The sequence below is a fragment of the Pelobates fuscus genome, chromosome 8 (genome assembly GCF_036172605.1).
Source record: "Pelobates fuscus isolate aPelFus1 chromosome 8, aPelFus1.pri, whole genome shotgun sequence".
NCBI classification, from domain to species: Eukaryota; Metazoa; Chordata; class Amphibia; order Anura; family Pelobatidae; genus Pelobates; species Pelobates fuscus.
Genome location: NC_086324.1, coordinates 163,035,201 through 163,055,662, shown reverse-complemented (window position 1 = coordinate 163,055,662; position 20,462 = coordinate 163,035,201). Strand labels below are relative to the sequence as shown.

Below are 20,462 nucleotides of genomic sequence, written 5' to 3'. Positions count from 1 at the left end.
ATGCTTTAGTTCAGTTTCTGTTATTTTATTTTGTTGATAAGCCATAAGCACCTATTAGTCTCCTGTTGTTGTGGGCACTTTAAGTCCCCCGGATGGGTGATACTTCTTCTAGCATGTCTGAAAGCACGGTCAAAACCACAAGTACAATTGATAGGCATTCAGAGCGTTAAACTACCATTATCTGCTTGTCTTCTCTCAGTTAGTAATTAATTGCACTGTACTCTCCTAGCATGTTACACTATACCTTAAGCACCAACAGAGCATGTTAACTACATCATCTCCCACTATGTCTATGAATATGTATAGCTAAGTACCTCTCTTTTAATCGCTAATTTAGAACCTTAACGACAGCGCTGCTTTTATGGTTTGCTCTATGTCTCTAAGCTACCCGAATCTTAAAGATAGCGTAACAAGCAACCATTTCATCACTGCATAAACATACAAGTGAGATGTAACACTATCAAGTCAGTAATTAGAACTCTCTTATAAGTACATTCTCTGCACAAGCCATGTTTTTCTACTTTGTCTCTCCTCTAACTATTTCTCCATGACATGTGCATTATGCCAACATTTTGCAACTAAACGTAAACCTAAACTACTGTAATATTATAAAAATGTGCCAGTGTACCGAATGCCATGACATGTACTACCAATGTTTGTTTATTCTACTGGATGTCGCTGTTGTGGCGCATACCGGCTATTTGTTTAATCTGTGCACGCCCAAAATAAAGAATTAAAAAAAAAAAAAAAAAAAAACTTTATGTTACATTTGATTGGTTCATGTCATGCCTGGAACCCCAAAACATGTGTGAATGGGGGCATCAGAATGACATAGACCAATAGGAGCTGGAAGTGACGTTTGGCTCCCAGTTCCCCTCTAAGAACGTGGTCATGACGCAAGCAGTGTTCTTTACTATACTATTCAGGTCAACCAACCAATCATGATAGCTGGCGCGTGGCCTACTTGGCGACAGGAGTGTTCAAGACGCACGTGGCTCGCTTGAATGCAGATGTAATTGAGCCATGTGCGGCTCGAGCGGAGGACCCCGGCCAGCATGAGGACCAGGTAAGTAATGTTAGACCACCACCAGGCACACCGACTAAGTTGAGAGACTCACCAGCAGGCCAACCCTAAGATGGAGGCACTAGAGAAGCCTCAGTGGAGCAACAGAGCATCTCACAGGGTGGCCCGCCCCCGCAGCCCTTACATCTGAGTTTGGAGCTGACATCACCTGATACCTCTGATGGATTGGCACTGGTTACCCAGTGAGATATCCAGAACCTATTAAAAGAGATCTGAAGTTGCTGAGAGATGACATGGATGTGATCAAAGCAGAAGTTCACGCATTCACAGACCGGGTGCGAGCATCAGAGGAGGACATTATTGATTTTTGGATATGTCTACCATGAGGAACTCAATACAAAGTGTTCAAACCACATATCTCCTGTCTGCATTAGATGACAGAACAAGGCACAACAACTTCAAAATTAGATGCATATCAGACACAGTCTTCATGGAGGAGTTACCACATTACGTGAGGAGGAGCCCAGTGGCTTCTTTCATGCCCCCAGCTCAAACCAAAAGGCTCTCTCTATCACTCTAGATTGGATATTCCAGTCAGTCAGGGCGCCAATCTCTGCAGCGAGAAACGTAATCCGATACTCACTCTCACAAGATAAGAGATCTCTCTAGACAGAACTACAAGGAAAGATGCCTTTTTAATTTGAAGGCTCCTGCCTCACTATCTAGGTACACTGTGCAGTGGCAATGATCTCTCAATTTTGTTACAAGCCAACTGCAATCAGCCGGAGTGGAATATAGGTGGATGACAATGGAACTGTGCATAGAATAATAGCAACTGTGGAAGCACCTGCCCAGCTGACGGCCTTAAGGCCTGTCTGTGTCCAACATGGAATCTGGCATTCTGCAAAGCACTCACACCTCGGGTTCCGACTACCATAATCCGCTACATTCCTCCAATGCTCCAATGTGCAAATCATTACAGAAAGGAAAAAGGAGTTAAGGCATGTGAAAGACATCAGAAATGCAATTGAGACATGAACTCCTGATAAAACTAAAATTTTTTAAGTCGGAAAATCATGCTTGACTAACATGAGCTATCTCATTGAAATCACTTGTAACTGTTTTCAATATGATGACATGTTGAGCGTTAATTGTCTTACTTCTTTTTTTTTTTTTAATTCTTTATTTTTCTCGACTCACATAGGGTAACAATATTTGTTCATGAAGCATACATTTTGATGAAAGAAAAGAAAAAAGTTACCTGGGGGGGGCGGAGCCAGCACCCGTGCTAACTGGCCGCATTCTTAGACAGCTCCGTGCGGCACACTCTATTAACCCGCCCGGAGCCAAAATCCCCGCACCCACCGGACCTCTAAACCGGCTCACAGCTTACCGACAATATGGGGAAGAAGAGCAAGAAGCTGAGAGCGGATCCGAGCACGGGATCCGGAGATATAGGGGCTTTTCTCCGAGCTGCGTCGCGGCCTGCAGATTCCAAGATGGCGCCCGAGATCTATACCTCACAATCCTCGGACGAGGATAGCTACTTTGCAGAGCCTGCACCGCTGACCCGCGCGCCACAACTGCCACAGAGACCTGTGGACATGGGGGACGCTGCTCCAGCCACAAAGGCTGATATCAAAGCTTTGGTGAAGGACATTCAGGCCATGTTCCAAGCGGACATGGCGCTGGTAAGGGCAGACGTAGCCACACTCACTAATAAAGTGGCAAACGTGGAGGTGGGCCTGGGGGACACTAAGCTAGCGCAAAGTGCCACGGACGCGGCGCTGAGCTTACTCCGCAAGCAGTCTGCGGACCAACAAGCCCAACTGGCTGGAATGGAGGACCGGTACAAAGCGAGAAACCTGCGGGTCCGTGGAGTGCCAGAGACACTCACCAGCACGGAATTGCCGCACTTTTGCCGACGGCTTATTGCCACATTGCTTACACCACGACAAGCAAAGTCGATCACAATAGATTCCTGTTTCAGACTCACCAGGGCGGCCTCAACACCACACGAAGGAGCCGGTGACGTACTGATTAAATTTGTACGGGACTCTGATAGGGGCAAGATAATGGGGGCTATGAGGGGCTCCCCCACGGTGGAGTTTGAAGGGGTACAACTGGCATTCTATAAAGACTTCTCCAGGCACACCATGATGTGGAGGAAGTCCTTCCGCCCAGTCACCCAGCTACTCCGAGACCAAGCTATCCCCTACAAATGGGGCCCTCACCGACTACAGGCAGAGAAGGAGGGCGCAACATACAAGCTATCCCACGCATCTGATATACCTTCCTTCCTGCAGGCACTCGGCCTTCCAGCGTTAACATCACAGCAACAGAACCGTCCAACATGGACTGTGGCGGAGATTACCCCTTTCGTGCCGAGAAGAGAGGCTCAGAAAACCACAGCCCTACCAACTTGAAGCAGCAGCACGGCTGGGCCCACACACCCTCTACCTGTTGCACATAACAAGAGACATACCTGACCCGTTCCACGTGTGTAATTCCCAATGCTGTTGCTGTTGGTTTATGTTTTTATTCTCTCTTTTCTTTCACCATACATTGTTGTGTTTTTTATCGTTTCTTTGTTATCTTTTTTGGCTCCGTAAGCCTTTGAATAATAATACGTATTAAGCCACTGTCACCCCCCCATTACACCCAGAGTGCGTAACACAGCTTGAAACACACCGCACATTACCTGCTGCACTCTCCGCTAGCAACCTAGTCAACCACACCCAGCTACGACACGCACACCTATTTGAGCTCATCTAACTAAGGTCCCACGCTCAACACACTCACATTTTGAGGTGCCTTAATTCCTACTACAAGACGTACCCCGACACTAAGCACGCAGGCACTTAACGCTAAACAACGCTTTTAATACACTTTACTTAAATAAAAAAAAAAAAAAGAGGCCGACAACCTTCGGAGATAAGGTATAGTGAACTGTGATACCCCATCTTGTATGACTTTTTATTGTCTCCCATTTCTATTCTGTACCCGTAAATTTTATACCTCAATAAAAGAAAGATTGACCAAAAAAAATAAAAAAAAAAATAAAAAAGTTACCTGCGCTCTCTCCTTAATCCCTATGTATATTTAGACAAATGGAGGTCATTTAGTTGCTCCAATGGCCATTGGAGGGAATGCCCGCCTGCCAACGTCAAGGCAGACACCCCTAAGCGGGTCTTAACACTGACCCTTCAGCCTGCTTCCATGAGCTTCTGGCAAAGATATCTCTAATGAGACAGAGAGGGGCATTTTTCAATGGAAGCAGGCTGAAGGGTCAGTGTTAGGACCCGCTTAGGGGGGTCTGCCTTGACGTTGGCAGGCGGGCATTCCCTCCAATGGCCATTGGAGCAACTAAAGGACCTCCATTTGTCTAAATATACATAGGGATTAAGGAGAGAGCGCAGGTAACTTTTTTCCTTTTCTTTGGTTTTTACTATATATTGGGGCTGATGTGTATTGTAGTCCTTGCTGCCGGCCCAGCAGTAATGGGAGTGAGCGCAGGACTTCTCTTTTTGTATTTGTATATACATTTTGATGAGGTATCTTTTAAACAGACCTTTGAGGCATTAGAGTATACATTATAGGAAAATTGCGACCGTATTTGTGTTGCCTGATAGAGTGTCGGTGAGTAGAGGTATTTTTTATTTTTGTAGCGGAAGCCTGACGGGGTGACGTGTGAGAGGGGTTGCCACCGGGTTGCATATCCTGTAAGCGGTATTGGTGGTCGGTATACCCGTGGCTTGGGTGCATGTCCCTTCCCTCTGTGGATGATTGTGTGGTCTGTGCGTCCATGTGAGTTGGGAAAGGGGGTTAGGGGGGAGGATTTGTCCATTATGTAATCTGTGAGTAGGTGCCTGGACGGTATGAAATGTGAGGTCTGCCGTACGTGTGCATGTGGTTTGATTGGGTCTTATGTGAGTATCCCGGTTTAAGCGGGTTTGTCGGGGTGTCCTCTCCAGCTATGAGTATGTGCTGTAGTTGGTGACAAGAGTTGCATACAGCGATATTAGAATTAAGATAAAAGTATAACAAGTATAACAATAAAACATATCAACGAGGTTTCATCAATCATGTTGGAGTGTTAGTCCAACTTAAAGTCCTAGGGTCAGCAGGTCTGGTGTGGTTAATCCACTTGGTCTTACTTCTTTTTTAAATTTGTTTTTAAAGAGCTATATTCCAGCTTTCAACAGCATGTTTTACCATATGTGCACACATGTACTTACTGTTCCATTTCTCTGTATGTCATATATTCTTATCGCTCAACAAATAATGAGATTGACCAAAAAAAACACAACAGTTACACACCAAATATAATGGTCATATCTCAGGGTTTCAGCTACCTCAGCCTTACCTTTTCTTATTCTGCAACTACTTCAAAAGTGAGTCACCTTTACCGAATCCTACACTACTGGACATTGCTCGGAGCAATAAATAATTTACCCAATATCTTCCAAAAGCATTTCTTTCATGTGTTTATGACATGGCCAACTAAGAAGTTACAGCAGTGGCTCGCCATGATAATACTGACGTTACTTGGGTACGTTACCCACAATGCTCACCCAATCAAAATCTGGGTAAGCATAATGAGAAATGTACGTGGATTGCTCGGGGATGGGGGGAAAGGGGGTTCCACAATTGGATGTCTTCTGCCAGCATGTTGTGTGAGCTGGTGTCAGCCACAAAATTTGTACGGGATTTACATTAGCCACCTGAAATTCCTGTTCAAGGCTGACTAATGACAAGGTCGAAGGTGAAGTTACACCTGCAGCACCAGAGCGGTTAGACTCGTTATGTGCAGCGTTTCATAGCGAAATGCTGAACAAACAGACCCCTGGCACCAAGTGGTCATGGTATTTGGAATTACAGAATCCAGAGCCCTTTAAATGGTGTACATTTTTGGCCATGCATGTATTAACATATGTTTCTTCTTGTTTCTTCAGCATATTACCGTTTTCTTGTTCTTTTCTTCAACTGCCTGCTCACGTTTGGCTCTTATTTCTGTTTTGATATCCCGAGTGTGCTTCAGGATCAATTTCAGGGGGTGAGTGTCTAGTGAGTCAACAAGACAGCACTGACCGCTTAATATTGTGTAAACAAAATGTTTACTTATACATATCATTAATGTGAATCTTCGGTTGTGGCCAAATCTAGAAAGATATGTTTATACAAAAATGAACACTCGTGAAATATGGAGGTAGAATAGATAATATCTATTGTGTATGATAGGAACAGGCTATAGACTAACTGTCCAAGGACCATCCATTAAACATCTAAAGGGACACTATAGTCACCAGAACAACTACAACTCAGACATCCCAACTTGCAAAACCTCATTTCAGGGAGGTAGCTGCCCCAGCCTGCCCCCATGTGCACTCCCACATACCGCCCCCATGCAGGCCTCCACACACAGTCAGAAACACACAACCTATTACAACTATTTACACACAGACACATATACACAACTTGACACACAGATACATGCACTGTAACATACACACACACAGATACCCACACTGGCACATACACACAAATACGCAAACACTCTGTAACACACACTGGCACATACACACACACAAACATCCAAACACAGATGCCCATACTGGCACATACACACAAATATGCACAATGGCACAGACACACAGATACACACAGGCACATACACAGATGCCCACACTGACACATACACACAAATACACTTTGGCACATACACACAAATACACACACTGGCATATACACACGGATACACACTGACACATACACACAAATACCCACACTGGCACATATACACATACACACAGATACCCACACTGGTACATACACACAGATACACACTGACACACAGATACCCACACTAGCACATACACACAGATACGCGCTGACACACAGATACCCATACTGGCACATACACACAGATACCCACACTGACACATACACACAGATACACACTGACAGACAAATACATACATTGGCACATACACACTGACACAAAGATACACACTGATACATGAATAGAGAGATAGGTGGAATATCAGTACTTGTAATTATAGTATGTGGCTGCTGAAACTTCCCAAAAACCTGAGTCTCTTCTTTTCTGGTGGTACGATGGATGTAAATAGTAGGATCAGGGAGCAGCGCCTATGAAGGAATTCCCACGCTCAGAGCGATATGGAGGACTGAAGGAAAAAGACACGGATATAGTGTAGTATGTTGAGAACTTAAGTGATAGTAAATGAAGGGAAAGGAATTGCACTTACAATTTTCTGGAGCCTATAATCAGCTCCAGATATGTGCAGCTGGACGGTACAATCCCTGCCTATGGATATGTAGATGGTCCTTGGATGTCCTCAAAAGGGGGTTTCCAGTGGTAGTAGGGTATATCTCCCTTCCATTGGTAGTAGGCCGGTATTCAAAAAGTTGGTGATATATAAAAAAAGAGGATAGAAACACAAAATAGTGCTCTCTGGATAATACAAAACAAAATGGTAAAAGATGGAGGTATACTCACAAGTAAAGAGCAAATAGGATATTGCTCAATATATGTAGGCGCAGGTGGTATGATCCCCACCAAGGATATCACTCCTCGAGTCCTCCAGTGGGGGTGTTGGAGAGAGTTGAAAGGAATTATATTATTTAAAAAAATAAAATAAAATAGAATAAAAGGATAGGCTTGGAGGCTCCAATAGCTTAAATGGGCTATCTTTATTGGAGACAAAAAAACAGCTTTAAAAAACACTAACACGCTTCTCCTGCAAAAAGGCTTTATCAAAGTGTTTATTAAACACACACAATCTGACACACATTGAATGTCAGATTGTGTGTGTAATTTTCGGGAATTACACATGGTGTGTGGGTATCAGGGAGCCATATTAAATATGCGGGAGTCTCCCGGACCTAACGGGAAACTTGGGAAGTCTGATAACTTGACCGTGAGGATGATTTTTTTTTTTTTTTTTTTTAATTCTTTATTTTTGTTGTGCATGTAATAACAGTAATCCTACTCAGCCACAATAGCTGTCGCAGGCAAAATGATAACAGGTATAATGAGCTTGTTATGGCTTTTGAATAGACAGCACACATTTTTTGTTATAATGGTATGAGGGTCAAACAGTGGAGAAACGCGGAGAGGAAGGAGAGGAACACTGGTGGCATAACAGGTTCAGCAAAAGAAAACATAGATTGGTAGCTAAGGGGAGCTGGGTTAATAGTATACCCCTCCTGCACTAAAATACACTGCCATCAGCCTATCCCTTTAACAGGTATTTCACAGTCCCACATAGCTTGATTTTGCAGGCTCGCTGCTGAAGGTGGAATTGCTGGGTTCTGTGGCTGTAGCTGCCTTCCTTCTTCCTCTCTTGTTATCCGCTTCTCTGTCCTTGTGGGCATGGAGGGACGCAGCTTCAGTGCCTGCTGGTGAAGTGTCTCACTCTTTTTGCGCCAGTGCACCCTCCGTCGTCTTATGCACCTTGGGCCCCTGGCGGGAACTGCCTTACATGCCGGGATGCGGCTCGGGTACCGTGTGGAAGGGACAACCTTTGCTTCAGGTATGTTCCGTCTGCTCTCCAGCTTTCTCCAGAACGCATTGAAGAGAGCATCTAAGCGTTGGTGGATAGTGCTTGCCTCTCTTTCCGGCACTGGAGTACTCGTGGTAGCCGCCATTTTAATTGTACCTCCGGTGTCCTCACTGGGGTTTGCGACCCTGCCTCAGCTCTTCCAAGGATCTGAGAGGTTAGCAGGATGGGGACCGGGATCACCCCCACCGGTCCAGAGGGGGGAGGGGGGCAGCAGAGCGTCGATCGGAGAACTGGGGGAGCGGCGGTCTCAGCCCAGCTCAAGCCTTCCTAGGCCACAGACCTCAATCGGGTTACTTTGGTACCGAGTGGGAACTTGAGGGATATCCCCGTGTTCACCGTCAGCTGGTGAGTGTTTTAAAGCGTGAATTAGGGCTGTAGCTAGTTTCGGAATCGCTGTTGGCACCGATATTCCGGTTCTGGCGCGGGAGCTCAGACGAGGTGCGTCTGATCCGATCGGCGGTCAGGCCCCGCCCCCCTGAGGATGACTTTTGCCCGAATGCTTCATAACACCACGACAATGCAGTTAAATAAAATGAAAGGAAGAGAGGGCTGGGTCCGTCCGCGCAGTTCGTGTTTCAATACACTCTGACAGGATTGCACTTGCACTTCTGCTTTTTATACTGTTCCACTTTCCCGCTCTTTTTATGCTTGCGACCTTCAACCAATCCCAGGCCAGCTCCAGTTCCTAGCAATAGCTGTGTCTAACTGACCAACTGCCACAAAATTTACAGATTTTACTATTAACATGACGTAAAGTCATGATTTTATTAATGACACGGAGGCTCCTATTATGCTGCACTCTTTCTTTATTTACCTCAGCAGCAAAGAAAAATAACTGTGGCAAACCTAGCCACTTCTGAGCTATATGCAGTATAGGTTGTCCGTAGGCTGAATGTATAATGTGTTCCGTTAAATGTATATGTGTTGTGCTATGGCCGTTCGCATGCTGACAGCCGTACGCTGCCAGCATACAAGCATTCGTACGACGAAACACGGCTATCCTGGCCGTTCGCCGTACGAATACGGGCTCCCCAGGTCGACCACACATTCACAAGTCGTGTGGTACCAATTAACCGATTGCAACATTGTTGCAATCAGTAATTAAGGGCTCTCCTAGGTGGCCGTCGTTCGACTACCGACCATGCCGCGGTCGGCCATCTTGGATCCTTTGTCTCTGCAGCGGTGTTCGGTCGTCGAGAGCCTGGAACTGAAAACGGCTACTCAATGATCCGAACACCGCTGGACTTCCAGAGCGTTCGGGAGTTCCGCGTTCGGTACATTATGTGTCCCGTACTTATTCGGTACTTTTAGACCAACTTCCATGTTTAAATGTATTATGTGCGGCGTTCGGTCAATTCAGCTGGGATCAGAGCGGTATTCTCACAAAGTGTGCGCTCCGACCCCAGCTATCTACCGAACGTTCAGTTATTCCAAAGTACCGAATATTGTGTGAATTATGTATTTTAAAGTCAATTGTCGGTTCTGCTGCACGAGAGGATAATCCACTTAATCGTCCATTTTAGTGGGAGTATCCTTCCCGTGCAGCAATGCCTGTTGGGAAAGTCACAATGCATGTTGGGAGAAATCCCCTGGATTATCTGTGTGGAAACCCCTTGCATGGGGAACTGCTTAAATATGCTGCTTGTGAATAAACTGAGTTAGTTGACTCCCAAACTGTGTTTCGTCCGGTTATTGGGAGGATTGGGGATATTGCCTTGCTTTCTACTCTGACTGTGGATTTCCTGAGGATACCAACGGATATCGTGCATTATTATACTGCATTCCGTTACAATTGGTGGCAAGCGACGGGATCCGAACCTTACAGCCGAAAAGCAGCGTTCGTGTAAACTGGAACTACCGAACAAGGAAAGCAAGGGCAATTCGTATGGAGATTGACTATACCATACTGAAATGACAGACTTTAAAAGAGCTACTGGAAGCCAGGGGCAAGATAGCCAGCAACAAATCTAAGGCTGTGCTGATCGCTGAACTGATGGAGGGAGACAGAGCCCGCAGCGCTACACCTCCACCAGCCATGGAAGAGACCCCATTCCAGAAAGAGCTACGAACCAGGTTGGCGTTTCTGCCGCAACCAGTACCGTTGGAAATATTGACCGTGATGGTATCGGATGTACAGGATTATCTGATGGCGACCTGCACTCCTGAGACACCGCCTAGGGCAGAATCTATTACTGCCTCCACCTATGGACAGGTAAAGCCCAAAGTCCCACATCACGCATTTAAAGCGTTTTGTGAAGAAAAGGACGAAATTGATGGGTACTTACAGGATTTTGAGCGGCTGTGCGATTTGCACGATTTGGAACCCGCAGTATGGGTGCCGCTGCTGGCAGGCAAATTATCGGGTAGGGCAGCTGAAGCCTACCGTGCTGTACCTCGAGAGGACAGCAAAGATTACCCTAAAGTAAAGAGGGCGATCTTGGAGAGGTATGCTATTACCCCAGAGGCATACCGGCGCAAGTTCAGGGGCTTGCGCAAACCTGAGAAAGATTCTCACGCAGAGTGGGCGCACAAGCTGGATCAAGCATCACTAGGCTGGATACAGGCCAGCAACGCTACTAATATGGAGGAGTTGCGACAGCTTATGCTACTGGAACAGTTTTTTAATGGTTTGTCCCCAGAAGCACAAGAATGGGTGAGAGACCGTAAACCACTCACCCTACCCGAAGCCGCTAGGTTGGCGGATCAGCATTTTGATGCCAGGAGGCATCACGGATCACAGAATAAGACTCTCCCTCGGATTACAGGGCCACCCAATAATTTTACTCCTACCGGCCCCACCGTACCCCTGCACAGGCCAGCACTGAATACTCCACCACCCCCCTCCCGATACAACGGCCGGGCTAACATTCAGTGTCACACCTGCAAGCAGTGGGGACACATTTCTCGGGAGTGCACCCAAAACCGGAGCCGGCAAGCTTGGAATCAGTTGCGACAAAATTTGGCACCAAGGGCTGCTGCGCACCATTACCAGGTAGCACCCGCCACCCAAGAATTGCTGAGCGCTCAAATTGAGGAGCCTCTAGGGGTGCTCCACGAAGTAATGTCGGTCCGAGCCACCGACAACCGACAACATCATCGGCAGCTAGTAACCCTAGAGGGGAAGGAGGTACAAGGGCTCCGGGATTCGGGAGCCACTTTAACTTTGGTTGCACCACATTTGGTACCAGGCGCAACCCACACTGGCGGCTCAGTGGCAGTACGGGTGGCCGGGGGAGCAGTATACCGGCTACCTACTGCCAAAGTACACTTGGATTGGGGTGTGGGAGAGGGGACTGTGGAAGTGGGGCTTATGCAGAATTTACCTGCAGATGTTGTGCTGGGGAATGACTTAGGCCAAATGACTTCCGCTTTTATTCCCCAGGCTCCCTACCAGGAGGCACACCCCGTAACCACCCGGCAACAGGCTCGCACCACGGCTACACCGATACACTCTGAGGCTCAGGTAAGAGACCATGTCCCCCAACCGACCCCCATGCCCTGGGATACCCCGACTACCTTTGTGACCGAAGTCCAGACCGATCCCACCCTCCAAGTATATAGGGACCGGGCACAAACAGACAAAGCAGGGCTAGAGGGGGAGCGGTACATCTGGGAGAAAGAGTTGTTATACCGTGTCACGACAAAAGATGTGGGGGGGTCTGTCACCCTGACTAACAAACAGCTAGTGGTACCGCAAAAGTATAGGCAGGAGCTGCTTAGAATTGCTCATGATATCCCCTTGTCAGGACACCTAGGGATGACCCGTACCCGATACCGCTTAACGCATGCCTTCTTCTGGCCCGGGATCTCTCAGGATGTGCGCCAGTATTGCACCTCTTGCGACGTCTGCCAGCGAGTAGGTAAACAAGGGGATCGCCACAAGGCCAAGCTATGTCCCCTACCCATTATCGCAGAACCCTTCAGCAGAGTAGCGGTGGATATCGTAGGGCCCCTGCCAAAACCCAGTCCCTCTGGCAAAAGATACATTTTAACTGTAGTGGATTACGCCACCAGGTACCCCGAAGCTGTGGCCCTCACTAATATCCATGCTGAGACCGTAGCGGAAGCGTTAATGAAAGTGTTTTCCCGGGTAGGGTTTCCCCAAGAGATAATCTCGGACCGAGGTACCCAATTTACGGCCGAAGTTACCCAACATATGTGGAAGGTATGTGGCATTAAGCCAATAGTTAATTCCGCCTACCACCCCCAGTCCAATGGGCTATGTGAGAGGTTCAACGGGACGCTGAAGCAGATGCTTCGGACGTTCGGGGAGACCCACAAAGACTGGGAGAGGTTTCTGCCTCACCTACTCTTTGCTTATAGAGAGGTTCCCCAGGAGTCGACAGGATTCTCCCCGTTTGAGTTACTATTTGGGAGAAGGGTGCGGGGACCCTTGAACTTGATTAGGGAACATTGGGAGGGAGAGAGTACTACCAACGAAACCCCTATCATATCCTACGTACTGGAGTTCAGGGACCGTCTGGAGGCGCTCACTCAGGCTGTACACACCAACCTCCAGGCGGCCCAGCAACGACAGCGACGCTGGTACGATAGAGGAGCCCGAGACCGCAGCTTTCAGCTGGGACAGAAGGTTTTAATTTTAAAACCCGTCCGCACAGACAAGCTGCAGGCCATCTGGCAAGGCCCATACCAGGTAGTGGAGCAGCGATGCGACACTACCTATGTGATCGGCCCCTGCTCAGGGGTAGGGAAGAGACGCATGCTCCACGTGAACATGCTCAAACCCTACCATGAGAGGATCGAGGATGTGACGGCAATATGTGCCTCCTCCTTAGAGGATCAGGAGAACTTACCCTTACCTGACCTACTAGAACCCGAGGCACCGATAGAGCCCTCCCAGGGAGTTCAGCTGGGGGAGCGGCTCAGCCCCCAGGAGCGTGCCCAGGTACAAGCGCTGATTGAAGCAAAAGGAGCTACCTTCTCCAATTTACCTGGTTACACTCCGCTAGCCACCCACCGAGTAGACACCCTGGGACAGCTACCTATGAGGCAGGCTCCATATAGGGTTCCGGAATCAGTCCGTACCCATATGAAAGCCGAGCTAGATGAAATGTTACAGCTAGGGGTTATCGAACCCTCCGATAGCCCCTGGGCATCGCCGGTAGTCCTGGTACCTAAAAAGGATGGCACCACCAGGTTCTGTGTCGACTACCGGAGGCTAAATGACAAAACGGTGTCTGATGCCTACCCGATGCCCCGGATAGACGAGCTGTTAGATAAGATGGCACGGGGCCAGTATCTCACTACCATTGACTCGTGTAAGGGGTACTGGCAAATTCCGCTAGCCGATGACGCCATCCCCAAGTCGGCGTTTGTCACTCCGTTTGGCCTGTACCAGTTCAAGGTCATGCCTTTCGGAATGAAAAACGCTCCGGCTACCTTTCAGCGGATGGTAGATCGGCTACTGGACGGGTTCCAGGAGTATGCCTGTGCCTATCTAGATGACATAGCCATCTTTAGCCAGACCTGGGAAGACCACCTACACCATATAGGGGCGATCCTAGATCGTATTGGGGAGGCTGGGTTAACGTTAAAGCCTAGCAAGTGCCACATAGGTATGGCTGAGGTGCAGTATCTGGGACACCGAGTAGGGTGTGGGCAGCAGAGACCCGAGCCAGCCAAGATTGAGGCCGTAGCAAAGTGGCCTACCCCCAGGACTAAGACTCAGGTGCTGGCATTTTTAGGGACGGCTGGCTACTACCGGAAGTTTGTTCCAGACTATAGCACCCTGGCCAAACCCCTAACGGACTTGACTAAAAAGAACCTACCCCGACAGGTTGTCTGGGCCCCAGAGTGTGAGCAGGCATTCCAGCAACTCAAAACGGCTCTAACTAATGCTCCTGTGTTAACTGCTCCTGATCCAACTAAAAGATTTCTTGTTCACACAGACGCTTCAATGTTTGGATTGGGGGCAGTACTGAGCCAAGTGGGAGCCGATGGCGGAGAACACCCCGTAGCCTACTTAAGCCGCAAGTTGCTGCCGCGTGAAGTGAGCTACGCTGCCATTGAGAAAGAATGCCTGGCCGTGGTGTGGGCCCTCAAAAAGTTACAGCCATATTTGTACGGACAACCTTTTTCCTTACTCACAGATCACAACCCGTTAGTGTGGCTAAACCGTGTATCTGGAGACAATGCCCGGCTGCTGCGCTGGAGTTTGGCGCTGCAGCCCTTTGACTTTACCATTCATTATCGGCCCGGAAAACAAAACGGTAACGCTGACGGGTTATCCAGACAGACTGAACTCGAGAAGTGATCTGTGAGTACTCTCCCGGACATCCCCAAGCCGATCCGTTGGGATCAGACTGTGTATGCCGGCTTGGTTCTGGGGGAGCATTGTGGCAAACCTAGCCACTTCTGAGCTATATGCAGTATAGGTTGTCCGTAGGCTGAATGTATAATGTGTTCCGTTAAATGTATATGTGTTGTGCTATGGCCGTTCGCATGCTGACAGCCGTACGCTGCCAGCATACAAGCATTCGTACGACGAAACACGGCTATCCTGGCCGTTCGCCGTACGAATACGGGCTCCCCAGGTCGACCACACATTCACAAGTCGTGTGGTACCAATTAACCGATTGCAACATTGTTGCAATCGGTAATTAAGGGCTCTCCTAGGTGGCCGTCGTTCGACTACCGACCATGCGGCGGTCGGCCATCTTGGATCCTTTGTCTCTGCAGCGGCGTTCGGTCGTCGAGAGCCTGGAACTGAAAACGGCTACTCAATGATCCGAACACCGCTGGACTTCCAGAGCGTTCGGGAGTTCCGCGTTCGGTACATTATGTGTCCCGTACTTATTCGGTACTTTTAGACCAACTTCCATGTTTAAATGTATTATGTGCGGCGTTCGGTCAATTCAGCTGGGATCAGAGCGGTATTCTCACAAAGTGTGCGCTCCGACCCCAGCTATCTACCGAACGTTCGGTTATTCCAAAGTACCGAATATTGTGTGAATTATGTATTTTAAAGTCAATTGTCGGTTTTGCTGCACGAGGGGATAATCCACTTAATCGTCCATTTTAGTGGGAGTATCCTTCCCGTGCAGCAATGCCTGTTGGGAAAGTCACAATGCATGTTGGGAGAAATCCCCTGGATTATCTGTGTGGAAACCCCTTGCATGGGGAACTGCTTAAATATGCTGCTTGTGAATAAACTGAGTTAGTTGACTCCCAAACTGTGTTTCGTCCGGTTATTGGGAGGATTGGGGATATTGCCTTGCTTTCTACTCTGACTGTGGATTTCCTGAGGATACCAACGGATATCGTGCATTATTATACTGCATTCCGTTACAATAACATTAAATCAGTATTAAAGAAACCAGTAAATAACATGAGGTATATCTTCCTAGCAACAGGAGCAGCCAATCAGCATCCTCTTTGTAGCATAATAGGCAGTGTCCAGTATACAAACTTCCTCTTTCTTGCGATCCCGAACAAGGACAACAAATCCAAATAAAAAGTGGGCTCCAATTAGAGGGTATACGAGCCTTAAACTGGATCTCGAAGTCAAGCTGGAAGATAAAGGAGAATATGGTAATATCCAAGTATAAAACCGGATTTATGCATAAATTTGCATTACATGGAATATCATATATATATAAATAACATGAAATTCAGTTTAGTCAAACCTTAAGCTCTTCACTGTCATTAACAAGGATAAAACCCAGTAATCAAAAAAGACTTACCGTGGGGGGCGGGGCCGGACCACCATGCTGAGTGGAAGCATGGAGACAGAGCTCCTGAAAAAAGCTAAAGTTTATGGCTCTATCGATCGGCAAAACGACTATTAATAGCCAGAAACCTGTACCCCAGTTCGTGAGGCAACCCTGGTCCCGAGGTGAGGCTTGCCACGCGGTTCTAGTTCCTCGGTGGGGCGATCCCAGCCGACCGTGATGGAGACCGCCCGGGCGGTGAGTGGGGTGGACGGCCGCCGCCCAGCTATCCTGCCCACCAGTGGTATAGCTGAAACGCAAGGCTAGGTGGGTCTGGCCCTGTTCCCCCCCCCCTATGGACCGGCGGGGGTGATCCCGGTCCCCACCCTGTGACCCAGACAAGTACCGCAACACCAGCGAGAACTCGCTCATAAAATGGCGGAGACCACGCGGCACCCCCGAAGTGAGGGCCGTCGGATGCACCCTCCTCTCTTGCTCCCACACAGGCGGAACAATGACCGCACCAACAAGGGCACCAACGAAGAAACACCTACCTCGCACAAGCCAGCGCAACTTTGAACCCGCAGGAGGAACACAACACAAGGCCCCTTACCAACCTGACACACTGCCCAGTTCCCCGCGGGGAGCTTGAATCGGAGGATTGACCCACCCACAGGCCACCCACCCACAGGCCCAAGACTGGAGCTCGGCTGGAATATCAGTGGCCCAGGAACGGAACTGCGACCCTCCTTTCAGGTCACCCAATGGGACTATAAGCACAGAGGCAGCCATTAAGCATTTTGCCACACCACAACATACTGCACTGCACACTAAGGGGTCATTTTGTATGCTGTCGTAAACTCTTACCTGCCTGTCACTGGGTAAACATGGGGTGGTTATTGTAAGCGTATTGTAAGCGTATTTTAAGCGTCTTTTATGAATAGTCTAAGCAATTTTAAGCATATTGAGCAATGAAACACAATCGTTACTGTTGACGCTGCTTTTCTGTTATAAGCCTATGCACCAATCAAACACTAAAAGCTTGTTTACTTTAATGTACACCAAGTAACCCACATACATTACTATAAGCTTGTGTATACCCACCTATGTAATTCTAATGCCTATCCAAGCATGTATGTACATCCTAACTACACGTGTTTGTACCTTTCATGTCATTAACAAAAAAAAAAAATGTGCCGTTTACACTGCCACATATCTGTAACAATATGAAAATGCCTGCAGTTGCTGTCGTGGCTCTGCATGAACACTGTTATCTGATACACAAACCAAAATAAAGAATTAAAAAAAAAAAAAAAAGACTTACCGTGAAGTCAACTTACCCAGAGAAGACCAAACCTCCAGGGATGGGAGGGAGGGATAATACTCGCCTCCATGTCATTAATAAAATAATGACTTTACGTCATGTTAATAGTAAAATCTCTAAATTTTATTAAGACACGGAGGCTCCTATAATGCTAGTTCAAAGCTGTGAAATTATGTCTCCAGTGAAGTGTTGAATAGGTCTAAAGTAGAAATCATGGAATGTAGACTCCGAAGACCAGCTGCTGTCATAATATCCTCCAAGTTACAACCAATCGAGGAAGCCTTAGAAGCCATTGCCCATCGAACCGAATGAGGCACAGACACATAGGTATCAATACCTGCTAGAGACATAACGTATTTGACCCACCAGGCTAGAAGAGTGGGTCAAATACGAAGAGTTCCTGTTTCAAAGGATTCCGTAACGTAGAGGAACGATGTTCACACACCCATTCGTATGCAACAGGGCAAAGGAGAGATCTATTAGGGAAAACTGGGTAAAACTGATTTTGTCAAAGAGGACACCTTCTGGAGTAAAGGAATGAGCAACCACCTCAAGAGCTCGTACGTCAGAAAAACCTCCTGCAAGAAAAAAATTCAAGACAATAGAGACATCCCACAAAACACAGTATCGTGGTAAGGGTGGATGAGCAAACCATATTCCTCAGAGAAGTCAATATATGACAGGATGTCAACCGACAGGCGTCCAATTGAAACTTTGATGGCCAGCAGAAATGGACGATCGGTATTGTCCACAGTGCGATAGGCTTTACCTTCATCATAGAAGTCAGAAAAATGGAGGACAGACATAAAAGGAGCCGATATGGGATTTAAATTTAATTTCATGCGCCAACTATGCCATCTGCTCCAAGCAGATTTATAAGCCTGTCTAGTGTTGGGTGCACCCTTGATAAGTTGGGGAGTTGATTGCGAAACTCCCTTGACCGACCAAGGTTCCCTGAAATAGACTACACTATGAGATGCAAGAGACCTTGGAGAACAAGGGGATGAGGTACACGTCTGGATCCTGAAGAAGGCACTTGAGAGATGGAAGGTTGATAACCCTCTTCGTAAGAGGAGAGAACTATGGTTGGGACGGCGATAGAGGAGCCACGATCACCAGGTGTCGGACTGGTGATATAGATGGAAAGGCAACAGGGAATCAGTGCAAAGGGCAAAAAATCGTAATTCCTTGGAGAAAACATTCATAGCCAGTGTTATCGGATCTGGTCTCCAACTGAAAAAACGGGAAAGTTGAGCATTCAAACGAGAAGCGAAAAGATCTATTTGCAATAGACCACATAGGTTCCAGATGTCTTGGAAGACCATGGAATCCAAGTACCAGTCGCTGGAATCTCTGAGTTGGCATGAATACCAGTTCGCCGTAGTGTTGGAGAGACCTTGAATATATTCTGCCGTGACTGAAATGCTGTGTCTCAGGCAAAATTGCCAGCAATCACGAGGCATGTAGGTCAGAATTGTGTATTTTGTGCCTCCAAGTGATTGATGTAGCGGACACTACATCATATTAAAATGAAAAATCTATCAAAAACGAGCACATCATCTAAACAAAGGTACATAAATCACCCGTGATCTTCCCACACACTAAAAGAGAGGAAAAAAGGAAGAAGAAAAATAAATAGGAAAGAGATAGTGAACCATAAGAGAAACCTATGTTCTACTTAGTACAGTACACAATTTGTATCAATAATCTCATTTGGTAAAAGGAATTGCAGTTTATAGACTGTTCACCGGGGGTCACTACCAGGGGTGGGGAACCTTCGGCTCTCCAGATGTTTTGGCCTACACCTCCCATGATGCTTTGCCAGCATTATGTGTGTAAGAGCATTATGGGGGATGTAGTCCACAACATCTGGAGAGCCGAAGGTTGCCTATCCCTGCGCGGCCTAGTTAGTTGAAACCCATGAACTATCACTATCCAAAACAAAGGGTTATAAAACCACAAACTTGTAACCATATATTATTATTATTATTTTATTATTTATATAGCGCCAGCAAATTCCGTAGCACTGTATCAGCCATCTACACTTCCTCCTTACTTTACTTTTCCAAATTATTTCCCAAACTCTTCTTATGGCAGTTTTATACATTTCTTTCTTCACCCGTACATCTATTACAAACACATCTGAAAACCTGATAAACAATGAAAGCTGCTGGAATATTTAACTAAAAAGGATTTACTGGATAAAATGAATGTAATATGTATTTTCTAGATTACTTTTGTTTTCCTAATTATGTAAAAAAAATAAAAATACAAAAATAAATTAATTTAAGGTCAAAATAGCCAAATTGGAGTCAAGTCAGCTATGCTACCTGTCTGGCAACTTTGGCCAAACATTTTCAATTTACTTTCAATTCGTACTTTAATAAATTAGCTTGTTTGTGTGCATCATACCCCTAACTACCTCTTAACATAAGAAAGAGATTTGCCTGGTTTTAAGAAAGGACAAAACAATATTTATTTATATAGACCAGCAAAAAGATTAGAATATATATTTTTAATTATTTCAGTTTTGTCAGTGAAGACTGATTTGATCTTTATTATGTCTGTAGAACATAACCTGTCAAAATGGGACATCCACTAACCACAGTGGGGGCTGCGTGGAGGGTCTGGGGATGAGCCCTGAAGAGTATAATTTACTCTTTGCCATCTACGCGTGGACGTAAGTACTGATGAATACGCTGAGTAGTTAACAACCAATGGATGAACTAAACTATACCCCTCTTAGTTATTTACTAAAGTTTGAATTTCAGGAGTTCAAAAGGAAATTTCAATCTAAGGTCAAAATAGCCAAAGTGGAGCAGTCAAACCTTCCCCAAGACAACGATGGCAATTTGGCT

The 20,462-nt window shown here is 46.8% G+C and overlaps 1 protein-coding gene across 1 annotated transcript in view; it reads left to right on the top strand.

The window, feature by feature from the left end:
- The window catches only part of LOC134571919 (major facilitator superfamily domain-containing protein 1-like), a 100,757-nt gene that overhangs the window by 46,400 nt on the left and 33,895 nt on the right, over positions 1–20,462 (top strand). The window contains exons 3-4 of the mRNA XM_063430609.1: positions 5,980–6,080; positions 20,175–20,284. Coding sequence (XP_063286679.1) covers positions 5,980–6,080; positions 20,175–20,284 — 211 coding nt within the window. The remainder of the gene's footprint in view (positions 1–5,979; positions 6,081–20,174; positions 20,285–20,462) is intronic.